At 40.8% G+C, this 23,218-nt stretch overlaps 1 protein-coding gene across 1 annotated transcript in view; it reads left to right on the top strand.

Moving 5' to 3' along the window:
* Positions 1 to 23,218, top strand: part of LOC124278110 (vacuolar protein 8-like) — a 214,022-nt gene that overhangs the window by 32,912 nt on the left and 157,892 nt on the right. Inside the window, exon 4 of the mRNA XM_046713857.1 lies at positions 8,876 to 8,995. Coding sequence (XP_046569813.1) covers positions 8,876 to 8,995 — 120 coding nt within the window. The remainder of the gene's footprint in view (positions 1 to 8,875; positions 8,996 to 23,218) is intronic.

Here is a 23,218-nt window from a genome sequence, read left to right as displayed (position 1 = left end):
AGCGTCCAGAAGGAAGTAGTTCGAAATGGTGAGATCAAATATATCAACTATCAAATCTAATTTTAGCTGCCTTTTTGACAATCTGGCGCTCATAGATAAAGGGAGTATACTCGAAAGACACTCCAGAAACTTTGCAAGCAGTATTAACAATTTTGAAAAGTTTGTTTTTGTTGCGATGAGACAGATCCCCATACCAACATAGAAAATTGTAGGTCAACACACTTTGAATAAAGGTTTGATAAAAAAAACTGTCATTACGGTTTTGTCAATGCCTTCACGATAATAATGTTCAGAATCAGAAATTAGGCCAGTAACAGTGGCGTCATCTGCAAATTTCACAGTAACAAGTCATATATTGACAAGTAACAGTCATCGGTATACAAAACGAAGAGTACGGATGAAGGAACACAGCCATGTGGATCTCCAGTAGAGGTTGAGAGAAAGGAAGATTGATAGCCATTTACACTGACATACTGAGTTCTATGTACCCTGAATTCTTTAACCCATCTGATAATGTTTTTATTAACACCTTAGATTAAATAGTTTACTCCTCACACGGTGTGGCTGTATGGTATTATTTGTTACAAGTCTGCAGATGAGAGTAAATATTATACATCGTTTGAGATTTCACTTCTTAAAATGATTAGGTAACTATCTTGACAACTGATAGACATGGAGAAAGATAAAAAATCAAATGTATGGGCGTATCTTGATCTGGATAGTGAAAAGAGCAAAATAACCAAATGCCGCCTGTGCGGTATCTCACTGCGTTTTGCAGGCAGTACAAGAAGTACGAAGAAAAAAAAAAAATTGTTAAGTAAACATCCAAATACTTATTCTGACCAATAGGAAATGTTAGTCACACGACGATATGTAGTTGGAAAGAAGTAAGTGTTCACTTGTGTGATCGGAACACATGTCATGCAATTTACGCTATCGTTTGCTTGAAAGGTATGAATTTCGAGTACTCGGGTCCGAGTCGAGTCTCACCCCTCGAGTACTCGAGTCCAAAAAAATGGACTCGTTGAAGCCCTACTGGCATCTACTGGCTTCTAAGTATATCCCCGTTGTCCTCTGCTACCCTTTATTCACTATCATCACATTGTTAATCTTGTATACATTCTATGCTCTGTGTATCATTGGCTTCCACTAGCCTCCATGTTTATCCCTGTAATCCTCTGTTATCCCTTTATTTGTTATCATCACATTGTTATTCTGCCTTGCCTTGTTAATTAGTCTTGTTATATATATATAGCCTGTTCTCTCCCTGTACCAGGCTTCAAAATTTCACTTATCCATACTATAACTCTATCACCAATATAAGCCTACTCATTTAGACCTGGGACTCAATTTCATTTATCCATAGCGCTTTATATCTGCTACGAGGTCCGCACCCTCCCTCAGCCAATCAGCCTCCTCTAAATAGTAAACAAATCAGTCCAATATCTCCAGTACAAGGTCAAGGCCACTCACCCCAGCCAGCTCACTTGCAGCCTTCAACCAACAGCCATGGCCTCTGCCTCACTGCCTTCCTCGCTCTCCCCCTACCCCCCACCCCCACCAATTTAACCCCTTTTTCTTTCTTTCAGAAGCCCCTTATTTAACCTATGCAGCTTACCTGCACTCATTCATATATCCCACTATGCTATACCCCTTAGTAACCCCCACCCCCACCCCACCCCATGCATGGCCCCCACTTACATCTATTTTTAGTTTTAACTCTGTCTCTCATGTTTTAAATGTTTCCATTCTAAATTTATTTAGGCTAAAGCCCGTACATTTACAATTTTTGGGGCACGGTGGTTTATCCCTTATTACCAGTTATTCATAATTTAATGTTAAAACCCACCTGCCCCGTCGGCGAAATTGGCGCCTGCCAGAAGCCGACGTTAAACCACCTAATTCGTCATCCTGTACCATTCATACTTGAAAACAATACAAGAACCTGTTTTGAAATGTCGTGCTCTAGAATAAAAGAAGTTGTCATCCATATATACTTGTTCTATCTAACTCAGTGGTGACACAAACCTTCTGCAGAAAAATCCTGCAGATCTTCCTTCAAGAGGTGTGCCAATCTTATACATAACATGTTATGGTGATCTGGACCTACATTTCTGCTAAGAGCAAAATCTAAATGGCCATCACATAAAACATTGTCGCTTGAGGTGTTTAAGGATGACAATGAAAGAAACACTAGAAAGAAGCCGGTAGCTCTAGCTGCAATACAGGAACCTGATCTTGAGATATGGAGATTTGATCCTTCGAAATTCTCCAGCTGGAGAAAACTCACACATATCAAAGCCTGGGTATACAGATTCCTACACAACGCCAGTTGGCAGTTAGTTATTAGCGAGTTAACACAATGACTCTTAGAGTTATCTCCCTTAAACATAAACTCGCTTTCCCAGTTTTATGTTCGGTTCTTCGGTCTGTCTGTGTGTCGCCTTGGCTTCGACAATAAAGTGTTTGGATTTGATTGCACGTGTCCTGGCTGTTTATCGTGGAGGCGGAACCTTCTCCATTGGCGTGGTGGCAGCGATATGGATTAACTACATGACCTACGCTTCCCGGTAATTACTAAAAACGTAAACGGTCAGTCAGTCAGCATATTGGTTGGATAGCACGCGTGTGATCGTTGTAACTGTCCAAAATGGCGCATACACATAGAGCCCGAAGCAATGGTGTCTTACAAAATCTGAGACAGTTAATTCCTTTGAGAACTGGAAACAAAATCTCCATTACACTCTGTCACTAGACCAGAATTTTGCACACTTTTTGGTGGATGGTGTGACCTGGACGAAGAAAAACTTCGTTGATAACCCTCGGCGTGGTTTTGTAAACGATGGCGATGATGTTGATATAGCCATTCGTCGTACTTCTGAACAGAAAGTGACAATGCTTGAACTTATGCTTGGCCAGATCGCCAATTATTGCCCTGTTATTGCTAGAAGCACCATTGTCAAGAAGTCAACCTCTCTCAGCAACATTTGGCAGGAAATACGTTTACATTACGGATTTCAGTCAACTGGATCACATTTTCTGGACTTTGCCAACATTTCTTTGTTACCAGATGAGCGTCCTGAAGACCTTTACCAGCGTCTGGTTGCCTTCGTTGAAGATAACTTGATGAAGACTGGGGGTAATATCACACACCATGGAGAAGAAATCATTGAGGATGAAGAATTATCCCCATCTCTTGAGAACTTTATTGTGCTCACGTGGCTTAGCCTCATACATAAGGTTAAGCAACGCTATGGCACTGAACTACGTTCTCGTACCCTTGCATCCATAAAGCCTGAAATCTCTCAAGCTATGTCCTCCCTTCAAGATGAAATTATGACTAATCAGGACATGAAAGTTATGAGAACTGCAACGTCATTCCCTACTCAGGACAAACGGCAACACTCTCGCTCAAGCCGTTTCCCTCACAAGAAAACTGACAAGTCTTGTCCTTTGTGCAAGTTGGCTGACAGACCTGATCGCCATTTCTGAGTGAGTGCAGTTACCTTCCGGCTAGTGATAAACGTTATCTAGCTAAGGCTCGACAGATCGTACTTGCCCTTGAGGACGATTCCCACGATAGTCATGACCAAACCCCTGATGATGACTGTGACGTTAAAGAATATGAGGAACCAGTCGGTGTGATGAGAGTCCAAGTATCTCAGTCCCCCTGCCTCAATACCTTTTACCAACATCACTTGGCACGCATTACCTTGGACAGTGGTGCCACCGGGAACATGGTGAAGTTATCTGTGGCAAAGAACTTGGATCTTGACGTCAAGATTAGCACCCAGTCAGCCAGGCAAGCAGATGGTGTTTCGCCCCTCAGAGTTGTGGGGAAGTTAGTGCTGTCTTCGTTAGGTGGCCAGGAAGAATTCACATTCGAGGGTCTTGTTGTTGAGGATTTGGATGTCGACATTTTAGCAGGCATTCCCTTTATGGAATTGAATGATGTTTATGCCAGACCCGCTAGGCGACAAATCTTCGAGGTGAACGTGTCATCGTGAGATTACAGCCATTCAGGGAAGGAGTCAAAGCTTGATCAACACACCGTTAGGCGCTCAAGTCCTCAGAGCTGCGAACAGTCCCACCACTATTTGGCCAGGAGACTACATCGAGCTGGAAGTTCCACCGAGTTCACTACACATGATGACCATCTCGCCCTGGAACCTAGGGTTGAAAACTCTCCCATCGGGAAACAAAACTGGCCAGAGGTTGACATCGTTCCCAGTGTCTGCGGATGGATACGCATCCCGAAACCTGGCGGATGGGCCTTTGTCATTGAAACATGCACACTTCTGCCAGGTGAGACATGTCGTAGATGCCCCGACAAAGTACAACCCACAGACTCTGTCATCACTAGCCAAAATGTGTCGCTCCAGAAGAAGCAGCAAAGTGGTTTCTCTCAAGCTGTTAAGCTGGATCCGGATCATGCCCTACCCCCAGATACGCTGCAGAAGTTCAGAACCTTACTTGATGAGTATGACGATGTCTTTGATCCCAACTTCAAAGGTTATAATGGAGCTTCTGGTCCTGTATATGCTGCAGTCAACATGGGCCCTGTGTTGCCTCCTCAAAGGAAAGGTAGAGTACCCCAGTATGCCAGAGATAAACTTGAAGAGTTGCAAGCCAAGTTCAACGATCTTGAAGCTAAAGGAGTGTTTGTTCGACCGAAGATGTTGGGGTAACTGCTGAGTACCTTAACCCATCCTTTCTTGTGAAGAAACCTCAGGGCTGCTTTCGCTTAGTTACAGCTTTCGCAGATGTCGGACGATATTCAAAGCCCCAACCATCACTTCTCCCGGATGTTGATTCCACTCTCTACGACAGATTGCTCAGTGGCGATTCCTCATTTCCACGGATCTCACCAATGCCTTCTACCAGATACCTTTAGCTCTTGACTCCATGAAGTTCTGTGGTGTAGCAACCCCTTTCAGAGGTGTACGGATGTATGCAAGATCTGCAATGGGCATGCCTGGATCCGAGACTGCGTTGGAGGAGTTGATGTGCCGTGTACTTGGCGACCTACTTGAAGAAGGGGTGGTAGTAAAACTTGCTGATGACCTGTATTGTGGTGGTAATTCGCTTGATGATCTATACAGCAACTGGAAACGTCTACTGGAGACTCTTCACAAGAACAGTCTCAATCTCTCTGCATCAAAGACCATTATTGCACCCACATCCACAACCATCCTCGGTTGAATCTGGAGAAACGGTACGATCTCTGCAAGCCCTCACCGGATCTCTACATTGTCTGCTTGTGCTCCTCCTGAGAAAGTGAAAGGACTCCGGTCCTATGTAGGGACATACAAAGTGCTGGCACGAGTTATTCCCAACTGCTCATCTATCCTGGCACCCCTTGATGATGCTATTGCCGGAAAGCAGTCAACTGATCGAATACATTGGACTGAAGATCTCATCCAACTGTTCAGGGATTCTCAGAGGGCTCTCTCAACTTGTCGTGTACTCACTCTTCCACGTACTGGTGACCAGTTATGGGTTGTCACCGATGGTTCAGTTAAGAGACAGGGTGTTGGTGCTACCCTCTATGTTACTCGAAACAACAAGCCTCTCCTTGCTAGTTTCTTCAGCTCCAAGCTCCGAGGTCATCAAGTGAAGTGGTTACCATGTGAAATAGAAGCACTTTCCATCGCTTTAGGTGTCAAACACTTCAGCCCTTACATGATCCAGTCAAAGCATAAGACTTGTGTTCTCACTGACAGTAAGCCTTGTGTGCAAGCCTTTGAGAAATTGTGCAGGGGAGAATTTTCTGCCAGTCCACGAGTGTACACATTCCTCTCCATTGTGAGCCACCATCAAGCATCTATTCGTCACCTTGCAGGTGCCGCAAACCTGCTCTTCGGTTTTTGCGAGCAGAAATGCCCCAGATTGCCATGAACCTACTTGTCAAATTTGCTTTTCGCGGGCTCGTGCGGAAGATTCGGTTGTCCGTATCACTTCCATTCAGGACTTTATCACTGGAGAGTCAAGATTACCATTCACAAGCAGAGCTGCCTGGAAATCCATCCAGTCAGAGTGCAGTGATCTTCGACGCACACATGCCCATCTCACTCAAGGTACACGTCCGGCCCAAGAAGTTGACTAACATCAGGGCCGTTAAACGTTACCTACAGGTTGCTTCCATTGCGCTGGGGCGGCTTACTTGTTGTTGTCAAGGAGGAGCCTTTCACGCCTAACAGAGAACGGATCATTGTACCGCTGTGAAATTGTCAGCGGATTACTGACTGCCCTGCACATTCAACTCAATCATCCGACCAATCACCAGATGAAACAGGTCATACAGCGCTACTTCTATGCCTTGGATCTTGACAAGACTATTGAAGACACCACTGCCAGTTGCCATAGATGTCAATCACTTCGCAGTTTACCACATACAGTGATCCAACAGTCCACTGGAGACCCGCCTGATACTATTGGAATCAGTTTCGCAGCGGACGTTGTTCGCCGCAACCGGCAATTCATACTTGTAGTCCGGGAATGTGTCACATCTCTTACACTGTCCTGTCTACTCGATGACGAGCGTCACGACACACTCTGCAGCTCAATTATTGCTTTGTGCAATGAAGTTCACCCAATGGATGGACCGCCTGCTGTCATTCGAACTGATCCAGCTCCCGGTTTTGTAGCCCTTGTAGTCAAGAACAAGAATAAGAACCCAGTTGCAGAAAGAGCTGTTCAAGAACTCATAACTGAGTTACTGCGTCAAGACCCTCAGTGCAGTTACGTCTCGCCCCTCAACCTTTCTCTTGCCACTGCACGTCTGAACTCACGGATCAGAACCAGAGGTTTCTCCGCCAGGGAAATGTGGACACAACGCGACCAGCACACAAACTCTCAGTTGCCTATACATGACTTGGATCTAATTCTTAGTCAACATGGCCAACGTATGTCCAATCATTTATCAAGTGAGAAGTCTAAGACTCCCACCCTCAAGCAGGGTCTGACACCTGACATTGATGTAGGAAGCATAGTCTACATTCACAGCGATGGCTCCAAGTCCCGTGCCCCGTGATCGTTACATTGTCACAGCAGTTGACAATGACTGGTGCAACGTTCGTAAATTCACCGGATCACAACTTCGAAACACTTCCTATAGAGTGAAAAAGTCAGAGTGTTACTCTGTTACAAAACCTTCACTGCAACAAGCATCCACTTTGTCGGCTGATCTTCAATATCTGCCAGTGGGAGATGAACATGACAGATTCCCAAAGTCTCTACCTCCTCCTCCTCAACCTCCTCCTATACCAGATGTCATCATGGAGCCCCCTACACCTGCAGAGAGAGCTGACCCCTATTATGCTGACATGAATTCATACCTGTATCGCACTACTAGTAACACTGACTATCCAGAAGATACTTCAACAGACTCCCCTATCGATCAATCAGAACCTTCTATGTCTCCAAAGTTGCGTCGGTCCAGTCGCAATCGTCAGATGCCATGCCACCTCTCAGACTATATCCTTTACTAGAGTAATGTGTGTGAGCATCCTATGGTGATACTGTGTTACATATATCAGTTGCTTGTATGCAATGTGATGGGGCAGAATAATCCCCGAGACTGGAGGGCAGTCTACTCAGTGATGGTCTCTCATTTCCTTTTCAGTTTGTCAGTGTTATAATCCACCTCTACAGGACATATTTGTTCCAAAGAGTCTAAACGACAATTTACCATTTGTTTACTGTTATTAACTTTAGTGATCATATTCTACCACATAGGCCCGTTGTATTTGGTATTCCCCTTTCATATGCAAACATGTGTGGATCCCATCCATAATTTTTTTTATAAGACGAAAGAAGGAGAAGTTACGCCAGTTGGCAGTTAGTTATTAGCGAGTTAACACAATGACTCTTAGAGTTATCTCCCTTAAACATAAACTCGCTTTCCCAGTTTTATGTTCGGTTCTTCGGTTTGTCTGTGTGTCGCCTTGGCTTCGACAATAAAGTGTTTGGATTTGATTGCACGTGTCGTGGAGGCGGAACCTTCTCCATTGGCGCAACTGTTCTGAACACAGAATCATTGCCCATGCACAGGAGGAGTCATTTGCTGAATATGCAGCTTTGTTATCTGGAAAGATGTCTTCCAGTTCTAAACTCCTTACACTTCAGCCACGAGATGAAAATGGAGTCATGAGATTAAGTGGATGCCTAGGTGATGCTGAATGTTTGCCACTTGGAGCAAGATTTCCCATAATTCTGCCTTGCAAAAGCTGGGTGATAAAGCTCATTATAACACGGTATCACAAGGACAGTAAACATGTTCTGGGCACAAACCAGACATTGGCTGCAGTGTTAGACAAATATTGGATTATCTCCGGACGAGAAGCTATATGAGAACGGGAGAAGGAATGTGCTAGATGTCATAGTGCATAATGTCAACATAATCCCCTTCACTGTGTCCTTAACATTGTTAAAAGGCCTCATGAGCTCTTTATTGAAAAAAACAGAAGTTTATAAGATATAATGAAATTGAACTAATGTCATTATACAGGAAAAATCATATAATTAACTTTCTCATTAAGCCATGTAGAGGCTATGTGTTTTGAAGTCCCGTTGCATTAAACACATTTTCTCAAACCAGAAAGAATGAAATTAGGCTGTTTATGCAAGTCACTGTCTTAATAAGGTAGAGCTCTGTGAAATATGAGTTTTATTTTGAAAGGAAATGTCCAACTTTAGATTAGCAAGATGTATTACTACAGACATGTATTTCCCAAACTTGTGTATTCTTTGTGGAATGTATAACAGAGTGTATAGCATATTGCATCATTTGTTGAGATGATAGATGAAATTTATCATTGAGAAAAGTCTTTTCCAAGGCGTAGTATGTCTTCCACTATTTGTTCTTAATCTTCAGTGTGTGGACCACTCGAGGCAGAAATGGCTGTTCCTCTTGTCCAGCTGCTCACATCAACTAATGTACAAGTTCAGAGAGTGGCAAGTCATGCTGTCAGCAAGTTCTCTGTGGCTCCATTTGGTGAGTCTCATGACTATATACTGCAAATGTTTGTGGTCTGCACCCCCACTGTACGTGTACATCACCATGATGATAGTTATTGTTGTCTGGAGCTGGACATTAAGAGGCTCCAAACAATATTAAAGGTCACATGCAACCAAAAAATCAAACATAATTAAAACACAATTATCACTTATTCATGACATATGATATACATTGCTGATTATGAAAAACCATATAAACAAAATTATAAGAGTACAATCGCAAATCAAGAGTGCAATATTTTGTACTTGGGTTTACTTCCCTAGAAACGAAGCAGCCGGGATACTGAACCCAGTCAGAGCGGGTGGGTGTGCACTCAAGTGTAACGGCTGGTTCATTTGCAGATGCCTTCACGGCTCATTGTGTGTGTATATATAGAGATGTTGGGTTTTGTAAATACATGCTCATTTTTTGTGTATAACATTTTGCAATCAACAGACATCATAACATGTCATGTGTACAAGTATCACACCTGCATGTCTGTGTAATTACATAATGTGACAGAGACCGAACTCGGGCCATAAATCAATGCGTTTTGTTTATGGTGTATAGCCTGATAGGTGTTAAGTTCAAATTGCATGTGGTCAGTGATCGGAGTTGTGTATTGAATATTGTCATTAGCAGACAGGCAGGCAGACACATAGGTGTCAATAAAACAGACACTGAGTTTTGTCTGTGACAACGACATATCTATATCACAGTTAGATATTCTGTCAACGCTAAATAATGACATTGCTTTTAAGTATCGAACTGAGAAAGTGACTCGGTAAGAAGAACGTGTGGTGAAATAGACAAATGAAATAATATAAACAGTTAAATCGGTAATCTACTGTCATAACATATAAAAAGCTCGCGCGTGTGAAATATCAACAAAACATTAGAAAAATAGCTCACACTAAAGCCTTCACCGAGTATTCACCGCCAGCGAAGGTTTTCCGTCTTGAAATGTCGAACTCCTCACTGGTTGACACAAAGCTGAGTAGATCTAGATCTTAACAAGGTTCTATTATGTAATGAGTAGATTATTTACTATTTGTTTTGATTAGACTACTCCTGCTCACGACCTTATAATCCGAACAACCTTCCAAGCTGCGCGAACCTGTTCCACTGCCCTCTGAATTCGTTCAGGTCCAACACGTTTGTTGCCATATGTATACTCTTCAATCAACTGGTCGACAATTGGCTACACTGATCTTCTGCGAGTTGGAGCAGTGTCTGCCTCTCTTTGTGGGAGAGCACAAGTTGATACTCTAGGCTGTATAACCATTCCAGTGGTGCAATGAGTCGTGTTCTTGCCAGAGGGAGTCTGTTCCTGGATGTCATTGTTATCCCAAGCTAAACATACTGGAACATTTGAAGAATGTTTACCGGCACCACTGCAGCCCTTTGATTTTGTAGGCTCATTTCTGCTAGAGTGCTTTCAACTTCTTGGAGCTTTGATTTTGAAATATATTGTCCGAAGCGGTTTAATGTAGACACTAGTTCCATACTACCTGTGAGATGATGCACTGAAGCAGCCAATGTTACATGCTTTGGAGTACGTATTCTACCTTTACGGCTGCAATACACTATGTCTTGTGCAATTGCAAGAATTTGCCTCTCTACTGTCTCCAGAACTTTAGACTGATATTTCATATTCAGTGTTTCGTTTTCACACAAACGTAATCACAGGAACCACACTGCTTAGTGACTCCTCTGAAATGTCCTGCGGTGATGGTGGCCAAGGCATGTCTGTCACTGTTTGTACCTCATGGTGAACCATCTGTGATACTAAGCATTCCTCATGCACTTGTTCAGCTTTCTCATCAAGATGTAGTCCAACATCATCAAAATCTTCCATATCTTGCTCTTGCAAATCTCTGACATTTGAGGCCCTGCTTCAATATACATGCCTTTTGGGACAATATCAGAAAACATCTCACATTCACTTCGAAACTTTGGATGCCAGAAAGAAATTGTCTTTTCAAATGTCTTTATGATACGTTTCTTCAGTTTTTCTGACCTGTAATTTGGCTGTAATTTGAAGAATTTCAATAAATCTATCGCTGACATCAGACATCTTACAAACTTCACATCCATCAATGATTCAAAGACGTTTGAATGCCTCATCATAGGCATTGTCTGTGGATGTGTTTTCTTGGACAAAGGTAAGACTTTTACTGTGGGTGTACGAACTACGACATGATCTATGCACAAGTACATCACCAGCAATACTATCGGTTGCACCTCCTGACAGCTGCATGAGTACCCTCTGATCATTTCTAATTGTTGCAGCTTGCCTAAATGTTTCAACAACTGAGTACAAAGTCATTGGGCTGGCAGCTTCTAATTTGCGCCAGTCTCTACACAGACGTTTGTCCTTCTGGCAAATGATACACTTCAAGATATCTGATTGAGAAACACTGGATCGTGTCAATGGTGTTATTGTCACATCAGGCACAAAACTTGAGCTTTGATTGTTTCACTTTGTTTCTGTGTCTGCTGTTGTTTTTGTTCAGAGAGTTCAATACTCTTGCCTAAGGTGTATGTAGCATAACAGTTGTGATGCTTCACCAACTCAGTCACAGCCTTGGGTATAACTCAATTTCACCATCAATATACTCCTTCAACTTCCTGTAAACAGAGTCTTTTCGACATTTTGCAGCACTACAGAATGTGTTCCACGATTGTTGGTGTAAATTTTTCCAATTTTCCCAGATTTTGTGAGTAACCATGGCATAAACATTCACTCCATTTGCCAGTACTAGCTGTACGAGGTCGTTTTATCTTAGGCTCCATCATTTAGATCTTGAAATCACAACCCAACAGTCATGTAATCAAGATTCCGTTCACTCATATTTGCTGTTGTTAGGGGTAGGGATATTGAAATGTTAATTAGTTTCTTCAGGCTTACTGGATCTTGATAATTCTTTTTCTGTGTGATAGAGTTTAAATACACCAACATAAGAATATGCATGCATTATAGTATAAAAGCAAAAGTTGTCATAATATAACAAACAATGTCACTGTGAAAGTTAAAATGAGAGATAAAAAATGTGCTTATTTATCACATGTGCACTTACAAACATTATTGTAAGTGCATAATTGTTGTTAGTTATATCCGGTATAAACTAAATGATATTAAGGAAACATTTGTCATAAATTCATCATTTTTTGGCATATTGCATGTTTTGTTGATATTTGGTAATTTCATGACAACCATCAACAGAAAACACACATTTTTAAAGATTAATTTATTCAATGTTTTGAATTGATAAATTTATTGTTCAAACTAGAAGAAAACACCAAGAGTAGGAGTAGGGGTGCAGCCAACTCTAGATTTAAGGCCTATATGGGAAACATCCCCAGGACTATAATACATATAGTAGAGTATGTGAGCCTTGTTGGACATGGTGCTGATAAATGACACATGTATATACACATCCTAAAAGACAACATGGCAATGTCTTAGTTACGGTGTAATAACATGTCTGTGCTATGACAATAGAGGACCTGATACTGTCCTGGCTACATGCACTGTTATATGCGACACATAGACTTGTGGGCGTTCCTTAAGGTGGCTTCTGAAGTCCTGATATACCTAGTAAAACAGTCTGAATTCCACCTTCCCATAGTCTTGATTAGGTGGTCTTCAATGTTAACTGTGGCTGCTGTAGTGGCCGCCCCAATCCGGAATGATTGCCCGGAGTAGTCCGCAGAGATGGAATAGTGGGAAGAGTTGTTGTAACATGATACAGACCGAAAGAAGCATGAGTTTGTACGCTAGTGGATTGGGGATTGTGTTGATTAGAACGGTACCAGGTATTTGACAAATAAAATAATGCATGAGTAAGTACTGTTGTCTTTGCACAAACTAAAATATTAAATTACCATAAGTAGTATTGACTTCAATACAACATTTCTACCCCGGTTGTTAGGGTTCTTTTCATCCACACTGCCATTTCTTTTTCAATTTTCTCAAACTTTTTGTTGTAATTCAGTTCTGTCATATTATCTAAATCAACATCAAATTTTATACCTAGTAGGTTGAACTGAGTCTGTGACCAGTCCATTTTCCACTCTTTACAGAGATTATATCTTGTTCTCTTTTTTTTACCCAATCCAAATCAGTTTTTATTTTTCAGCATTAATCTTTAATCCAGAAAATCTTGCAAAAGAAGATAAATGTTCATTGTTGCGTAGAGGCTTTTTTCTAACGCATCTAGAGTTAGTGTAGTATCATCTGCAAATTGAGCGAGAAGAGATAGAATTTTTCCCATTTGTATACCATGTATATTTACATTACGTCTGATCATATTTGCTAGTATCTCTGCACACAGTATAAATATATGGTGATGATATTGGATCACCTTGGCGACAAACCCTTGAAACTTTGAAAAAGGAATTCGCATATCCATTTACTAAAACACATGATTCAATATCTTCAAAAAGTATCTTTACCCATTTTTTAAAATCAGACCCAAAGCTGAAAAAATCTAGGACATTATGCATGAATTTCTCAATGGCTTTCTCAAAGTCAATAAGTAGTAATAAGCCTGGTTTTTTGGTAAGTTTCTGTATAATCCATTACATCATAGATCATTCTGGTTACTTCTCCAATAGTATGACAAGAAATTATTGAGAATTTTAGGAATATGTTTAATTGGATTTCTAGTAACAACCTTGACCCGCTATCAAGTGCTTGGTTTCATTCAAGAGAGAAAGCTCCGTTAATCCTTTTTTATTAGTTTGTGAAGAGTTATCCCCCTTTGTTTACTTGCTAGCAGACGACATTTTCAGTGAACCTCAGTATGGATGATTTAGAGAAGAGGAAGTTGATTTTAGAGTATTATAACAAGGACATCAGACAGCTAAAGTGATTTCAAGTAGAACAGGCATCCCTTTGTCCTCTGTTTATCATGTTTTGAAAAATATTGCAAATGGATCTGGCATTAAGCACCAGGGATGTGCAGGTAGGCCCTGAAAATTGACTGTCGGTGACAGGAGGCGGCTTGGTATTCTTGTTTCTAAAAACAAACGAAGGAGTTTAGAAAACTTAAGGCTGGATATGATTAATAGAGGAACTGTGGCTGTCTGTAAGGAGACAATTAGAACTGAGTCGCATGCAATGGGTTGGCAGAAAAGTCAAGGAATTCCATCACCGATCATGAAACCTGAACAAAAGGAGCGAAGGTTGAACTGGTGCTTACAGCATAGAAATTTTAACTGGGACAATGTGATTTTCTCAGATGAAAGTTCTGTGTGTCTGTTTCCTAATACACTGAAATTCTGGACCAAACAAACTGAAAAACCTTTGTTTCAGCGCCCAAAGCTCAGTCCGAAATTTAACGTGTGGGGTGGCATATCTGTGTTAGGGGCAACGCGCCTCTATGTGTATTTGAAGGGAATATGAACAGTGAGCGGTACACATATTCTCGAGGGACATTTACTTCCATCTGCTCACGTGTTCTATGGAAATGTTTGGATTTTCCAGCAGGACAACGACCCAAAACATCGTTCAAAGCATTCACAGGCCTGGTTTCGGGACCCAAAATATGACATTATTAGATTGGCCAAGCTATAGCCCTGACCTAAATCAAATAGAAAATGTTTGGGGACTTATGATGGAAAGTGTCAATAAGAAAAATCTGACAAATACATGAAAGAAGAGGTGGTCTGATATTGGGACAGCATGGACCACGACTTTCTAACTTCTTTGATCAGTAGTATGCCTGGCGCATTGAAGCCTGCATTGCTGCCCATGGTGACTTGACAAAATACTAACTGTTCACCTGTCTTTGAATCTGGAGTTATGTTCTGCTAATATTCACATTTAATACGTGAGTAATGAGTGAAAAAAATATAAAAACTTACAATCTTTAATTTCTTAATAATTTATGGTTGTACTGTATCTACCCGCTACAAAGCCCTTTTAGTCCTCATGTATTATTGAAGGTAGTATGTGCTTTATTCTATTTTCTATTGTTGCAGATCCTAATTTGTATTAAGGAGGGAAATGGGGCGCCAATTTGTCAGATATAATTTCGCTATATTTTCCTTTGGAATACATGTTTTCAATCCTTGCCTTTGTGTTATTGAAAAAGAGTTAAAGAGAAAAGAGAAAAACTGACCCTTGCTGATATTCAAATGCAAAGTCAAATGTCTAATTGGTTGTTTTAATGTGCAAGAGAAAAACTTACATTTTTATATTGAATAGTGGTTTATGTTTGTTGATATAATCTTTCTTCTTTTCATAAATAAGTTAGTTTCATACTCTGCCCCGTTGGCTTTACATAAACAATAATGGCATTTAACTCCAACGCCGCAAACATTACACATGTAGTTACCGTGACCCTTTCTGATTAAGATCATGTGTATTCCTGAATATTCAGCCACCCCATTCCTCGGCTTTCCCTAAAAGCACATATACTCATAGAAAGGAATAAGGGAACACATGAAAGTACAAGTGTTCCTTTATATATTTCCAGAATTTCACTCACAGTTCAATACATACCTTGTGAAGAAACCTGGAAAAGAATAAAGGAACACTTGTACTTTCATGTGTTTCCTTATTTGTTCCTATGAATAAATTTGCATTTGTGTGTTGCGTGCACCATTGTTAATGACATAGATAAACATTAGGCTAATTGCTTTTCAGGTTGTTTAGTGAGGATCACTGCCACTGTTCCGCAAAAGGTGACAAAGGTCAAATCGCAACCTTTTTTAGCTTTTTCGGTTTCTATTTCCACTGCATTGGATATTTGTAACTTAGAAAAAAGATAATTGCTACCCGAAAATGTGAGGGTGTTTACTAAAGCCCCACCAACCATCAAGGCAATGGTAGCCATGATTATTATAATGAAGTATGTTTACACTACTTCAATATGTTTTTTTTTCATAATCCCTTGCTTGATTAGGACCCGTGAAGATCCGGGGTAGAATAGGTCTTCAGCAACCCATGCTTGCCACAAAAGGCGACTATGCTTGTCATAAGAGGCGACTAACGGGATCGGAAGGTTAGGCTCGCTGACTTGGTTGACGCATGTCATCGGTTCCCAAGTGCGCAGATCGATGCTCATGCTGTTGATCACTGGATTGTCTGGTCCTGACCCGATTATTTACAGACCGCCGCCATATAGCTGGAATATTGCTGAGTGTGGCGTAAAACTAAACTCATATCTTTTGTGGCCATAGGTAGGCCTAATTCAAGGACGAGCATACTAACATCTTAAGCATTAAAATCTAGCCTGGGAGGTTGTGATTTAGTGACCATTTTGGATAATCATGCATAACCTATTCAAACAAAGACACGTAAAATGAGTGGCATTAGCAAAGAAGAGAAAAAAAAGTTCATAGAACAGGGGAGACAACAAGCATTCCATACCAAAATCAAAGAAATAGTAGGAGATTAACAATGAATTTTTCTCTGGATATGAACCTGCACTGATATTAGGCATCTGTAGGGGATTTGTGCAAGATGACCAATGATATGGTATTATCCCCTAAGTAGTATACACAATGACAGAATGGGAGCCACTCAGCCTCATCAAGTCCCTTCCTCTGAATTCAGCTCATCCTCCCCCCCAAAAAACCCAAAACAAAACAAAAACCAAAAACCCAACATTATTTGGTGAATTTTTTTTTTAAAATTATAGGCGTAAACATTCCCTCTGGGTTGTGTTTAGCCATTTCCTCCGTCGCTTGGTGATGTGTTACAGACTCCCTTAGATAAAATTTAAAGAAAACTTAGGGAACTAATCCTTACCTGGACAGGATCCAATCTCAGTGGTTACCTCCCTTGACTTGCTCTTCTACTAGTTTTCTCTGATATGCCTTCATATTTGCCTCTGTACTCACTGAGTGAGCACGTGTTTGAGACTACCCTTGGATGTCAACTTTTTTCTTCAGCTTCATCACTCTTTCAACGACCAAAACTGGTTAGTACTGTCGCATTGGTGGTCGGACAACTGTATTTACTTTATATTGACTTTATTTGCAATTATTATTGACTTTGTGACTTGCAAAAAATTTCCCGCCACAATTCGGACTTATGTAGCTTCACACAGCGCTACCTCATCAAGTCTCAGAGAAAGTGCGTAGGCTGTCAAAAAATTCAGTCAGACGAAGATCCCCATTTACTATGTGTTTTTTGCTCACCTGACCCTCCGTGTACATTGTCATCACATTGTATATTGTGTCAGGACATGTCTGAGTTAGATTGGAATGTGATGAATGAAGCTCGCATCAAGGCTAAGAAGCGTAAGCTTTCCTCCTCATCAGACAATGTGAAAAAGGCAAAATATTCTAAGCCCTCGCCTTCTGACTCTCAACCAGCTTCTACTACTTTGGACTTAACTGCCTTCTCGGCCATGCTGTCATCCCTTAAGGATGATTTGACTACATCCTTTGGATCCACTCTCAAAGATTTGGAGCAAAGGAGTTTTACTCAAATGAAATAATAATAAATTAAACGCCCTCTTGCTAGTAGCCACAATCCATCTGAAACAATTACTAATTCACGGCCTTCGATAAGGCTACAAACCCGTTGGATTCTGCACGTCCCTTGGCTACGCGGGGACAATCTCAAACCAGACCTAGGGGAAAACGGAATTTTCGAGCCTTCCGCTCCTTCCCCCGCATGTTGATTTGTGCACTCAAATAATAGTACCCTCAGAACCTTATGATTTGGAAATGTCCACAGACTTGGATTTGACAATGGACTTTACTCAAACAGTTCGGACTTTACAGTAGGCAGAAGCCTTTCTCAGTATCAGTGCAATTGGACGCAGATCACAACCGATCCTTGGATCCTATCTGTCATCAGCAAGGGTTACTATCTTCCATTTGACCGTCTCCCTCCACTCACCATACACCCGTGGGTCGTTGGTTCTTCCTCAAGGGCCCTCGCCTATCAGCGGCTCTTACTGCCATAGAACAGTTAATCCTCAAGGAAGCAAATGTCGAAATATCACCCCGGACAGCACACCCGGATTTTATTCGCCAGTCTTCCTTGTACCAAACAAAGACACAATGGAGATGAGGATGGTCATAGATTTGAAGATTCTAAACAGACAATATTTACGTCGGCCTCCGCGCTTCACCATGGAGTCACTTCGCAATGTCAGAAAACGACCAGGCACTAAATTTATGAGTCTCGATCTCAAGGATGCATATCTACATATACGGATACATCATCACTTTCAGAAATACCACTGCTTCACCGTAAACGGTCGTTGTTTTCAATTTTGGGTGCTTCCGTTCGGGATCTCCATCGCACCCTGGCTTTTTACGGTAGTAATGAATCCAGTTCTCAACTTCATGCATCTGCGCCACATTGCAATTCACGGTTACTTGGACGATTTTTTGGCATATGTACCATGATACTGATACGACATACTCAATTCATTATCCATGTGTTCACACATCTGGGATTCCTTATTTATCCGGACAAGTCGGAACTTGTTCCCGCTGTCCATATCAAGTTTCTCGGAGCTATCCTGGATGCTCAGTCATGCCGTATTCTACCGGATCAAGACCGTTGGCTCACAATCAAGGATTGCATTCTCCTTCTACTGAATTCTCCAGCAGCCTGGAGTCGGTTCACTGACATCAATGCAGGACTTTACGTGGCTTGGCCGCCTGGATCTCAGATTCACCCAGTGTTGGATCAATCTCTGCAGGTCAGATGACCTGGATTTGGAAGTGTCCCCTTCTCCCGAGGTCAAAGGTGGACAAAGGAACACAATGTTCTCCAGGGAGATCTTTTTCGGCTTCACAAGCCACATCTCACTATTTACACGGATGCCTCAGGCCACGGGTTGGGGAGCTCATATGAACCATCTTTAAGCTCACGACTCAGCAAGAGATGACTTATCACATCAATGTTCTAGAACTCCTGGCTGTTTTTCGGGTATGGAATTTATGGTGGATCCATCTACACCACAAATCGGTCATGATTGCGATGGACAACTCAACAGTTGTCGCCTACATAAACAAACAAGTGGGCACTCATTCAAGATCCTGATGACTTGACTCGGTGACTGTATCTCCTGGTCGACATGTACAAATGCTCCTTCAGAGCCAGGCACATTCCCGGCAATCTAAACTTGTTGGCTTACTATCTCTCTCGGACAGGCCAATTACTTCCAACTGAATGGACCATTCACTGGGATACGTTTCGTCTTATTCAAGTGAAATGGGAGACGCCTTGTATAGACATATCTGCCACCAGCCGCAGTGCACAACTACCAGTAATTGTCAGCCCTGTACCTGACCCGACCACTTGGGCCGTCGATGCTCTGTCCATTCCTTGGGACAATATGGTGGCATATTGGTGTCCTGTCCAAGCTCCATCAACATCATTGTGTATCTGGTGGCACCGGAATGGCCAACACGGATATGGTTTCCCCTTCTGCTCAATCTCCTAACGGACAAACCAGTCATACTACCTCCTTGGGAGAATCTCCTGGCACGACCAGGGTTGTCAATTCTTCATCCGGACATTCCAGCATTGAACTTACACATGTGGAAACTATCCAGGCATCCCTGCAGAAGCAGGATTTTGCACCCGACACTACACAAGCCCTCTCTCAGGCTATTCGACTGTCGACAGCTCTTCTTTATGACCCGCGTTGGAAATGTTTCACCCAATGGCGTTCTCAGCGACAGCTCCTCGGACAGCCCATCTCTATTCCTATGATCACTGATTTTTCACTATTCCTACGTACGCACAGGAAACTGAAAGTGGGCACAATTGAAGGTAACCGTTCCACTATTGCTTCTGTCTGCAATTTACAGGGTCTGGCCATTGGTTCTGAAATCTCCTTACACAGATTAGTCGGGTCCTTCCAACTCAAAGATCTCTCCACACCCACAATATTATATTTCCTAAGTGGGATTTATACCTCGTTCTTCAAGCACTTCTTAATGCGCCTTTTGAACCCCTGGGATCTGTGCATCTGACATTTTTAGCATTTAAAACAGCATTGAGGATTGAGACACAAGTTATTCAAGGAACAGCTTATGGTGGATTTCTTATTATGTCAGGTGAAATAGTTATGAGTATCCCTGATCAGGTGAAGAAAGCTGGTACTAACATCTCTCCCTTCAGGTTTTATGGGTCAAGATCATTCGTGTTATGTTTCACGCACACTTTACTCCTATATGGTGAGGAATGATGCTTTGAAGGCTTACTCTTAAGTATATATTACCAGAATTGAACCGGAAGTGACGTCATCAACCGGAAGTGACGTCATTAAACTGGAAATGACGTATTCAACCTGAAAGGAAATCAAAAGATAGCGAAATGAAGTCAGAAAATACTGGAAATGAACTATTTTATCAAGTTTACCATTATAGAATCCTCAATCACATCTTTCCTCATATGAGTCATCCCTATCTCACCATGAAAATCCCTTCTTGGTGGTGGAATCAGAGCACTTAGGTAATAATGATCCAAATATACTCAGTAATTACCTAAGCTTCGTAATTGTCAATTACCTTATTCCAAATAGTGTTCCTTGATAAGGGATTTCATAATTAACATCTAGGAATAAACATTCTCTCTGATGGTGTATCCTTAGAAATACCCACCAACCTTATGTGAGATTCTGGCTAACACAACACAGAGGGAATGTTTACGCCTATATAATTACGAACAATCAAGGTATTGTCTGTAATTATTAGTAAACTTACCTCTGGGTTGTACACGGTACACCCACCAAGAATGGCACATTCTCACCTCCCCACTGTATGTTTCACGGAATCTATGCCGAGGGAAAATATGAAGGCTTATCAGAGAACACTAGTAGAAGAGCAAGTCAAGGGAGGTAACCACTGAGGGTTGGATCCTGTCCAGGTAAGGATTACTTCCCTTAGTTTTCTTTAAATTTTTATGTAAGGGAGTCTGTAACACACATCACCAAGTGACGGAGGAAATGGCTTACACAACCCAGAGGTAAGTTTACTAATAATTACATACAATACCTTGCTTGTTTGTGATCGCCCATTTACAACTAGTGTGGCTACATGGTTTGATCAAGGCTACATGGTTTGATTGGCTGATCAAGATTCAAGATTTTGCTTCAGCAAAACACAATGTTTCTGATTCAGCACATACCTCGTCCTGTTTTTTTTTGCACATTCGCTTCACTACACTTTAGGGTGGACACATTATCCAGTGTCTGGAAACAGATGTTTCAATGCATCTTTCTTCCCTGGTCTCATTAAACTGAATACAAATACAAATCTCTCAAGCTCCCACTAAAATGTCATATTTTACTTCAACATGGACTGGAAATTCTCAACACCTATCCACAAAATCATCATCAATACCTGTAATTGATTATGAATAAAATGCAGACTTATCCATCTGTTGTGGCATGACCTTGGAGACCATCTCCAACACTGGATATATTTTGAAAACTCAAGCTGTGGATTACTCAGGGCTCACTAACTCTATAGAGACTGGAGACCTTTGGCCATCAAGTCCTTCCCTCATTTTGTAATAAAAAAAAGAAGAATGCAACTCTTGGTTCTCTGTGCCAAAGATGTCTACCCAGAATAAATGTGTAGATCTTTAAGATTGTATCCTTTGTCCCATTAGCTGCAATACACCAACACTGGAAACATAGAAAGAGACTGGTGTAAGACATCTTGTAAAACAATGTTGGTGAAGGGTATCACAAAAACCATGGTCGTGAGGGTCTGACACCAGCAGATTAGTAAGCTAAGTTAACGTTTTAATATTGTCATTTATTGGAGAAGGACAGTTAGTAGTTAGAGGATGGAATCTAGTGGTGGTCCGATTAATTGAAATTGAAAGAATGGTCACAGTGACTAAACGACCAAGCAATCGATCATGTTTTCTCATAATCGAACACAAAGAATTCTTGAACACTTGTTTTCATAAACAATATTTTTCACAAGGTTGGTTTTGTCTGTTACATTTCATAAGCACTACAAGTTCGTTTCAAGTCATGATTGAATTTATCTTAAAGACTCCTAGAAATTTATGTTCCTGACATACTAGTCATCCTTTAAAGATGTGAAATTTTGCCAAAAAGCCCAAAAGAACTACATTATTTTTCCATATTATTATGTGCATTAACAAATTTCATTAATGACGCTAACCAATTTTTTTCGATGATTGATCGGTTGTAATAAACCAATCATCAATTATGAGATTTTAACCAATTCCCAACACTAATGGAATCATGTATGAAGTCTAAGGGACACAGGTCAGGATGACCAAAAGTGGTGTCATAAATGGAAGTCATATTGTTACAGCCATCAAGGATATGACATCATCAATACTAGAAGTGACATAAGCAGGACTGGAAGCATTCATGACCAACCGATGTTATTCCGGAACAAGCCAAATAGCAGCTCGTGCCTCTATAGAAGGATTTCATATTGGCGTATGAACATCAGAACTATAACTCTGTTTCTGTGTAATTCCAATAATTATAGCACTTGCATATTGCTGTATTTCATAAATGAATAAAACCCCTTTGATATACTACTTTTTATTACAATAATGATGATGATGATAAAAATGATGTTGATGATTTGTTAAAAACATATCTACCATAATTATTCTCATCTGTTTCGTGTTTTATTTCAAATTGTATCTGTCTAAATAATGTTAAAAGTTTAAAAAAGAGTAAAATATGTGTATTCAATGTAAATTAACTTCTTCAAATTTCTCTGACAACAAAGAATTGCAGATTTTCCAAGCACCTTTGTCAATACAAGGTCAAGTATCAGTATCCAGTTTGGATATCTAAATCCTTTAGATTTCCTACTTATATTTACATAGACTAATTTTGTCACCATTTATTGTTTGTGTTGGGTTTTTTTTCAAAACAGAGCTGCCTTTAACAGTAAAACATTTAGAATTAGACTTTTCTGAGTTTGGAATAACAAGATGGTGTTTACTGTGCCAGTGCATGTAAAATATCCACAATGAAGTGAAATATAGTCACAATATTTAAGTATAAAGTTCATTAGTTATATATGAAAATATTTAGTTTTTAGACTTGTTACTATTTCATTTACTTGAAAATATATATCACCTCTTAGTCAATATGAAAATATATATCACCTCTTAGTCAATATGAAAATATATATCACCTCTTAGTACATATGAAAATATATATCACCTCTAAGTACATATGAAAATATATATCACCTCTTAGTACATATGAAAATGGATATTAAACT

Source organism: Haliotis rubra, unplaced genomic scaffold (assembly GCF_003918875.1).
Source record: "Haliotis rubra isolate DU_JTF1 unplaced genomic scaffold, ASM391887v1 Scf231, whole genome shotgun sequence".
In the NCBI taxonomy this organism is placed as follows: domain Eukaryota; kingdom Metazoa; phylum Mollusca; class Gastropoda; order Lepetellida; family Haliotidae; genus Haliotis; species Haliotis rubra.
The sequence above is the reverse complement of the archived record's forward strand: the minus strand, read 5'-3'. Positions and strand labels throughout refer to the sequence as shown.